Source organism: Propithecus coquereli, unplaced genomic scaffold (genome assembly GCF_000956105.1).
Source record: "Propithecus coquereli isolate 6110/MARCELLA unplaced genomic scaffold, Pcoq_1.0 Scaffold37, whole genome shotgun sequence".
Taxonomy (NCBI): Eukaryota; Metazoa; Chordata; class Mammalia; order Primates; family Indriidae; genus Propithecus; species Propithecus coquereli.
Window position 1 is genome coordinate 2,777,566 of NW_012149396.1, and position 9,266 is coordinate 2,786,831.

Consider the following 9,266-nt stretch of genomic DNA (forward strand, 5'->3'; position numbering starts at 1 on the left):
GATTTATATTATAAATAAATTTAAGGCAGATACAGACAACTTCAAAAATGGAGTTGACAGAAGAAGGGGAAATTTGTCCTATTGCTGCAGTTATTGCCTCAGTTAGGAAAATTTATCCGTTAGCAGCCCCTTTGGACAATATAATACCTGATTTTATTGGTCATGTTTTGTATGTCTAATCAGCCAGTGTAAACTAGTTGATAGAAGAGAAGTAGAATCAGTGCTGTGCCCTAGCTATTCTGCTGTTTGAAAGTAGATTCCTTTCTTGCTGGCTTATTTGATAGTCTTTTTACATGTCTTGATTTACCAAGTTGATAGAGTTCATTTTTTATCTCTTTGCTATTTCCTTCTTGTATAGTCAGAAGACACAACATCTCTAAGTTACACGGCAACAGGCCTCAAACCAAACACAATGTATGAATTCTCGGTCATGGTAACAAAAAACAGAAGGTCCAGCACATGGAGCATGACTGCGCACGCCACCACGTATGAAGCAGGTATGTGAGGAAATGTCTACTTTTAACATTTGGGAATGGTTTTTCCCAGGTTTTGCAGAAATTTAAACATGTGTGCACCATAATGTCTCAATTACACCTTATTCTATATAAAATATTGTATCCTTAGTAGTTCCTAGAACTATTTATGTATTTATATCTAATAATATTCTCCTTACTCTAGAAAAGAAGAAAATGAGTCTCCAATGGATTAAGTAATCTGATTGCATGATTATTACATGGCTTCTTTAGGGTGTTAACTCAGGGTATCTGAAGATATGTCTTTTTAATACATTTAAGTAAAGAGCAGAAATCCATTTTTTTTTTTTTTAAGACAGAGTCTGGCTCTGTTGCCCAGGCTAGAGTGCAGTGGCATCATATCTCACTGCAACCTCAAACCTCTGTGCTCAAGTGATCCTCCCGCCTCAGCCTCCCAAGTAGCTGAGACTACAGGCCTGTGCCAGAAGGCCTGGCTAATTTTTTCTATTTTTAGTAGAGACGGGTCTCACTCTTGCTCAGGCTGGACTTAAACCGATCCTCCAGCCTCGGCTCCCAGAGTATTAGGATTACAGGCTTGAGCCATAGACAGTGCCTGGTCAGAAATCCATCTTTGAACTCTGTCCAAAACAGTTGTGTCTTTAAATAATAGTCATAGTAGGTATTTGCTATTTTGAAATAAATTAGATATAAAATAAAACATTGCATTACAATTGAAGTCTCATGAATATTTACCCTGAATAATCTCAGCTGGATACGAGAAGTTTCTAGGTGGCCTTGCTCGCTCTTTGGGAATGGGGCAACATAATGGAAAACCTTTATCCAATTTAAAATAGTTCAAATCTAGGGTAATGCAATTCACTGTAATTTTTACCAGTTACATTTACTATGGATCATAAACGTAGAGTTTATTATCTTACCAAGGATGCAGTATACTTGGCATTTATAGTTCACAGAAATCCAACATCTGAAGAATCCAGGGTTTAACATGCTTTTTAATTGATTTCATGATATATCATATCTGTGTGTAAACTACAGCACATATTTTCAAATTAAAAAAACAATTATGCCAACAAAACTCTTCTCTGGGTAAGCTGAATTTCTCTTTGCATTAGAATTTGTCCCACAGCATTGCAGTTCTAATTTTTATTTTATGTTATTATCTTAACTATTGGAGTTCTACTGTGAGTATTTTCATATATTTATGGGTACTTCTTTCAACCAAAAATTTCTAGTTGGCCTAATTTAATTTTAACATCCTCTTCTTATACTTTACGTGCTTTACATATATTAGCTCTTCCTCTCAGAATTCTGTCCCAGATGCCAGTGTTCACAGCTTCTTAGAATAAGACTAGCTGGGAATGAGTCACATATTGTGGGGGAGAATAAAGAGTCTTCTCTTCCCTAGTACTTGAAAGGAGATGAATGTAGTTAAAATGAGAACCAGAAAGAAAGCTGGTCTTCCCCAAGTGAAAGAGTAGAAGTAGTACTTTCATCTTAATGCAAGCAAATTCATTCATTTTTCCCCTTTCATGAACATAAAGTACACACCAGCATCTGACTTGATAAATGCACCCTATGGATTTCTCATCAACTGCCTAGCCTTGCACAGACACCAACGGTGAGACCCATTGCTGATGAAAAGATATTAACTTTTAGAAATGTGGTTAGTAGAAAAGGTGATTGTCAAATCAGATAATAATCTGGACAAAGGTGTAAATAGCATGTGAATAAGATCCCTGGGTGATGATGAGAAGCAAGAAGTAATTCACAAGTGTCTGCCGATTTTATAACTGTGAGAAAGAAATGAAGTGAATAAAATAACTTTAGGATTTGCTTCCAATTCTGCAATAAGATCAAGACTGTATGGGGCTACATTGTTGTATCCTGAAATGGCTCGTGAGAAAGACAAGGGTGACTGTCATTCTTTTGAAATAAAACATTTCATTCTGGCCCGAAGATAAATCCCTCATTTTATTCTGGTTAATTGACACAAAATAAAAATAATAGGAAGGACATCTTAAGTAATTAGGCCTTGGAGAGGGGCAAGAGTTGACACTATTACTACCAGGTTTTAGAAATGAAAGAACCATTGGTCTGTCCCTTCAAGATGCTGCCATCACAATGGTTTGACTCTGCCTGTTTTCCTTTCTTGCACCAAGATTCAATGACCTAGAAGAGAGAATCTTATTGGAATCTCTTTAGATAGGTGATCACGCAGCTAAAGAGAAGATGAAATGAAGACCATAATGTTCCCAATTGATGTTGCTACAAAAATCACATGACACAGAGGAGAGCTTGTTTGCCAAAGGAAGAAACCAAGTGTTTCTCTAAAAGAAAGAGGAGGGAATGAGATGCTGGCAAGTCCAAGTAACAAATGCCCAGTACAGTTTTTATGGATGCAATCTTCCAAATCTGGAATATTACCTTCTATTCGTGTACTTAATAAAGAAAAACAAGTGTGAGAAAAATTATTTAAGAGCCAGAGAAATCAGAGAGAAGTCTTGTCTAGTGAGACAAAGATTAAGGGTTTTCAACAATGTTCATTTATCATTGTCAGGCCTCGAGTTAGGCACTTGGTGTAAAAGGCGAGGAGAATGTAGTCTGTATCTTTGAGAGAATTTTAATCCAGTAAAGAGGAAAATACTTAAAAAAAATACTGAAGTAACATGAGAAACATTAATAATTATAACATTTGGGGCAAGTTGAAATCAGAGCTAATAGATCAAAGTACACAATCTGTCTGGAAAAATAAGGGAAGGTTTAAGAAAAGAAGTGATATTTGAGCTATGGCCTGAGTAAGCCATCAGGCACCCATTAGAGAAACTTCCAAAGGGTAGAAAACCACATGCGCAAAAACACTTCAGGGCCAGGCACAGTGGCTCACACCTGTAATCCTAGCACTCTGGGAGGCCGAGGCGGGCGGATTGTTTGAGCTCAGGAGTTCGAGACCAGCCTGAGCAAGAGCGAGACCCCGTCTCTACTAAAAATAGAAAGAAATTAATCGGACAACTAAAAATATATAGAAAAAGTTAGCTGGGCATGGTGGCACATGCCTGTAGTCCCAGCTACTTGGGACGCTGAGGCAGAAGGATTGCTTGAGCCCAGGAGTTTGAGGTTGCTGTGAGCTGGGCTGATGCCATGGCACTCACTCTAGCCCAGGCAAAAAGAGTGACACTCTGTCTCAAAAAAACAAAAAACAAAACAAAACAAAAAAACACTTCAGTAGGTGTCAGAAAGATGATGTGTTCAAGAGACACTTTTGATTGGCTCAAAGCAACTGGAGCACAGTGTTCATGGGACAATAAGGGGAAAGGGGATATGAAAGAAAGTACAGTATAAACTCTAGAAGGTCTAGTACTTATTTTTCTTTCTGTGTAACACAAAGAGGATGGGTAGTCAACGAATAATATCTAAAAAATCACTCCAGGCAGAACTCCTGATTTGAGGAGGAGCGTGCCAGAGGTGTTCTGCTTGACTTAGTAGGCATCACTGGAGTTTTCAGGGCCATATTTTTTCCCAAATCTTAGGGAACAATGTGCAGGTCATATGATAATCCTAAACATTTGGGCCATTAATTCCCATACTATTAATAGAATTTCTATTTACCAGTGTTCACATGGCTTGAGAAAAAAGAAGAACTTGAACAGTACCTGAAATAGATTAGTTGTTAGATTTTTTTTAATAATCAACTCTTCGATGTATTATTTTAATAGCTAAAGTTGAAGAGTCATTTTGTCCTTTTTAAATACCATTACAGATTCAGTGAAGCAATCTAATCATCATCATTTGACTGCTTTCTAAATAAACATCAATTTGAATTTTAACACAGTTAAGAAAAAAGAGGCTATTCTGACTAGTTGAGAAAAAACAGATCTTTTAATTATTTCCATAATTGGAAAGTTCCTTATTATGTCTGTTATATTAATCTAAGTTAGTTTATGACTATATATTACCTTCCTATCCATGGTCTAGAAAATATCTTGAATGAACTCTTTGTGAGACTAGCCCTTTTTCAAGGTAGCATTACCTCTTTGGTATTTTGCTGTAACAAATCTGCTTTTGTCCCAAGAGCACCCTGATCTGGTTTCATTAAACCGTACATATGTAGTCTCTTTATTCAGGGATCAACTACACATAACCTATGTTTTTTTTTCCTCCTCTTCCTCTCCTCCTCCTCCTCTTCTTCTAGTTCTCTTTCTCCTCCCTGTCCTCCTCCTCCTCTTTTGTTTTTGGAAATGTAAATAAATAAAGTACTTTTTTAAGGTATTAAAATTAAGTGCAGTTTGGGTTAACCTGGAATCCCAGTGGCTTTGAGGATCAGGGTGTTGGAAAGAAAATGGTATGAGGGATGGAAATGATTAGTGTCTCCTCTATTTGCCTCATATTTCAAACTCTGGGAAGAGAAACTGGAAAAAGAGTATTGATAATGCACAGATTCTGCCCCATCCTACCAACAGAAGAACCAAAGAGAGTGGAGTTCAGAATTAGAGACTGAGTTCTGCCTATCTTGTGATACACAGCATTCCTATGTAGAGACCAGGAAATTCCCCCAGGACCCAAGCACAGAGCCCAAATGTGTTCAGAATCTTCATATGGCAAACTAAGGGTGACAAAGAGACTCTTGATAATAGACTCAGAGCTTTGTGAGCTTTCTAGAAGGAAAACTGTCTTTCAATGCATAGACAGTGAGAATGCAGGTCAGAAGAAGCCTGGAAGATGCTGGGCTGGCCCAGCCAGTTTGCTGCCACCTTTAAAATATAGTTAAAATTCCCTTGAGCACAACGTATGGGAAAAGTAGCTCTAAGAGGGACAGAGTTTCATGCCATCTTATTTCATGGCAGATTGATACTAAGATACTCATAGATTTTTTTCACCTTCTCTATTTCTGTTTCTCACTTTTGCCTTCTTATTTAGAATAGCTAATATGTCACCTAAGCAAGATGTTTTGTCCTGAGTTTTAACTCAGTTTTTATTTTTTAAGGAAATATAGAATTAGGAGATATTTTTATTTATAAATCCTAGTGTTGTAACAGAATTCTTTCTCTTAAAGATATATAGTCTTCAATTTCACTAAGTATGTATACATTTCGTTGTTCTTATTATGATTCTTACATTTTAAGTATGAGCCCACTTGAAACTATCAGTTGTATCACGCGTATTCTCTTCTCCTTTCTCTAATCATACAGTTGCAATCATTTAACTTCCAGGGAAAAAATCATTGATTTTTATATCCATGTTTGCTTATTTAGTTCAAATCCTTGAAATAAATTGTAAATGGCAAAATAAACATGATACACTTCATGATAGGTCCTGAGTGTCACCATCATGATTAAAAGTCTCACTGATGTCTGTTTTCTTTCACATCCAATGACAAGGCCTTGTCTCTGTCTCATCTTGCAGCCCCGACCTCTGCTCCCAAAGATCTGACAGTCATTACCCGGGAAGGGAAGCCTCGCGCTGTCATTGTGAGCTGGCAGCCTCCCTTGGAAGCCAATGGGAAAATTACTGGTAAGCACCTCGGCTTTCTTTCCAAGCATAGCTCTGCCTCGGCCTGCAACTGTTCACCTCATGCACTGCTCTTGCCTTTTGTGCAGTTGTCTTCCGTCTCTGCATCTTAGTTGATTCCCTGACCCTTTCTGATTGGCTCCTCTTGCTCCTGACTGACCGTGGAATTCTTTTAATGGTGCACGCGAATACACACACACACACACACACACACATTTCCTTTGAGTTGCTTCACAAAAGATGTATATTTCAATTAGGAAAGACCTTTTGTTTTTCATTCGCTACAGAATTAAGACAACCTTCTAATGGAGTGCCTCTGAGTGTAAATGACTAAAAAGAAGCTGGTTGTTTGGCACTTATGAAATTCAAAAGATGCCCAGTGACCATTTATTTTCGTATGGCTCATGTGAAGGAGGTTTGTCTTGGGATTTTTAGTTTCTCACTTAGCTTTTAGCTTCTTACTTAAATCACAAGGTTCAGAAAACATTTAATATTGACTGACGGAAATTGAACATAATGAATATTTTGCAGTGACAGATTTTATTTTGCCAAATATTGCTGATAACATCAATGCCTAATTAAAACATCCATTAGAAGCCTGTAATGTTAATTTAGTATGAAAAGTATAATGGAGTTCTATCAGAGATTTTGCATTTAAATGATCACTTTAGGCTTTTAATAGATGTCTCCATAGCATATAATTATTATGAAAAATATTGTATGACTCAAAATGTGCACATTATAGTCTAATTATCTTGAACCATCGGGTAAGGAACATGTAAGAGTCACTCCTTTTTCTTCATTTCTGCATAGAAGAGGTGGATAGCACTATTATGAATTAACAAAGTAATTCAGACATTCAGTGATACAGAGACAAGCAGTTTCAGATGACACGCTTACTTTATGTGAGTTACTTTCTGAATTTTGCAAAATGAAAAGATAATGGGAAAATTCCAAATGTGATTTAAATTTAAGTTGAAGGTTTGTTTTCTCTAGGAAATTGCTCTTAGTGCAATAGCAAACAGAATTTTCATTTGAGCTGGCAAATATGAGAAAAGAAGAGAGGCATAAAATCTCCCCAAGATCTTACATGTTTAGCTGTCGGTGTGTCAGGCCTTTTAAAACTGAGGTTGTCTTATTCCAATTTTCTCCTTTGCCCCTCCGTGTTATAATCTGTTTTCATTGGTTCTGTGTCAGTACTCGTGTAGCTTTCGATTTGTTTATATTTCATTTGCTTATGAGCAGTTACTTATAAGGATATGGTAACCAACAGGGAAGTTTGAGAAGAAAAAATAAAACAAAAGTTGTCTAAGCAAAAACAAGTTCTGATAAAAAATATATTTTTGGTGAAAGATAAAATAACTTTTATTCTCCACTCATTTAAATTCTCCACTTTTATTTAAATAAATCTTGTTAGTTGATATAAGCAATAGAACCTGTTTTTAACTCTGAAAGAAAACTTAATTTTGCTTTTCCAGGCAAAAAACAGAAATCTGGCCTAAAAGAAATGCAAATTAAGTAAGCAATAAAATTTGATAGTGCCAAAATTACTGTGCACGTGTCTAAGAAACCTTGGCCACATACTTCATTTAGAGTTGTGTATTTATTAATTCTCTCTACTAAAAATCCATTCTCTCATAATGGAGAAGTAAAATTATGAGCAGCAATACTTTTTGCCCCTAAAAGCCTGATTCATTTATGAAAACAAAATTGTGATTATCCAGTTGAGATATTTTGACTCAATTTAACGGGAATCAAACATTAGAAACCCTTAAGAGAACTTCTATTCCACGTGTATTTTGATTCTTTGATTCAAATTACTTCCAGAAAATAAAATGATAAAATATTCAAAATACCAGACCAGTAGGCAGAAGGCCCAAATTTGCTATACTCAGTTTCTCATGGAAGTGCAGAGGAAAATGTTAGTTCTGTCCCAGTGTGGCAGGGCAGATGTGTGCCCATGGGGGATGTGCCCTTATGTTACCTTTGTCTTTTTTTATTTTCCTAAATCTTTCATGTGTATGGCAGGCAGTAGAGCAAGGTGGTTAAGAGCCCCAGCTTCTAAGGGTGATGCTGGATCAAGTCATTTATCCTCCTTGAGTCTGACTTTCCCACTTTCTCATCCATTAAATAAGAATAGTAATGGAACCTGTCTCTAAGAATTGTTATAATAAAGTGCTGAGAGAAGTCCCTGATGCCCAGTGAGCATTGAAACAAATTGGCTATTATTATTCCAATTTGAAATCCATTCTAGGGTGAGACTTTGTTAATGTGCTTTGAATAGAATCCAGATCATCAATTTGTAAATATAAGTACTTCAAAATGATTAAACAAAAAAAAAAGAGGATGAAGGAAGAAATTCAGATAATTCCAGCGCCTAAATTCCCTGATAAAAAACTGGCAACTTAGGAATTTGGACTGACATTTTCAGAAGAAAATGGTTCAAAATACATTAAGCATTTGGTATAAGGTTGGCATTCTGCTAAGCACTTTAGTATTGTAAGTGATCACATATTCCTATTATTCTATTTTGAAATGAAACTATTAGGGCTTTGTAAGGTAAATAACGTGTCCAAAGTCAAATAACCAAGAAGCCGAATAACCTGAGCTAGGATTTAAAACTCAGGTTTATACTCAACTGATTACACTATGCTTTGCTCCAACATTAGCATTCTGCAGGTATAAATCAGTGATTCTCAACTAACTTTTTAATTTAATTCATATGAAAAGGGACTTAGCATGGTGAGTTTTAAAAGCTTCCCAAGTGATTTTAATGTAAATCCAGAATTGTAAAACTTTGGTCTAAATAAATGCAGTTCCCAACACTATTTAAGATCAGGTATCAACATAGAAGAATTAGGTTTTTCAGAGATTGTTTCCCTATCAATACAGTCTAATGGCTAGAGTTATACTCTCTTTTTCTGTGTCATTTGATACTTTAGTTTGATTTGTTTCCCTTTTGTAAAATCACCTAGGCCACTTTTCTTCCCATTTTCCAAGCTATAGCTTCTCAATCTCATTTGCAGGAATTTCTTCCACCTGTTCCCTTGATGTTGCTTCCTAGAATGCAGATCTTTTTATTCCCTTTGGTACTTTCTCTGAGAAAGTGGCTATACTAGTGTAAGAGCTTCAGTGACTATCCACTTCTATCTTTGAAATCTTTATCTTCATCCAAGAAGAACTAATGAACATACCCAACTTCATATTATACATTTATATGTGTCTAACATACTATCACCTCATTCTCTTCCCCAAGCCCCTCTTTCA

General features: G+C 36.2%; 1 protein-coding gene across 1 annotated transcript in view; it reads left to right on the forward strand.

The window, feature by feature from the left end:
* Window positions 1–9,266, forward strand: part of DCC (DCC netrin 1 receptor) — a 1,232,106-nt gene that overhangs the window by 1,014,065 nt on the left and 208,775 nt on the right. Inside the window, exons 13-14 of the mRNA XM_012651723.1 lie at window positions 359–497; window positions 5,895–6,002. Coding sequence (XP_012507177.1) covers window positions 359–497; window positions 5,895–6,002 — 247 coding nt within the window. The remainder of the gene's footprint in view (window positions 1–358; window positions 498–5,894; window positions 6,003–9,266) is intronic.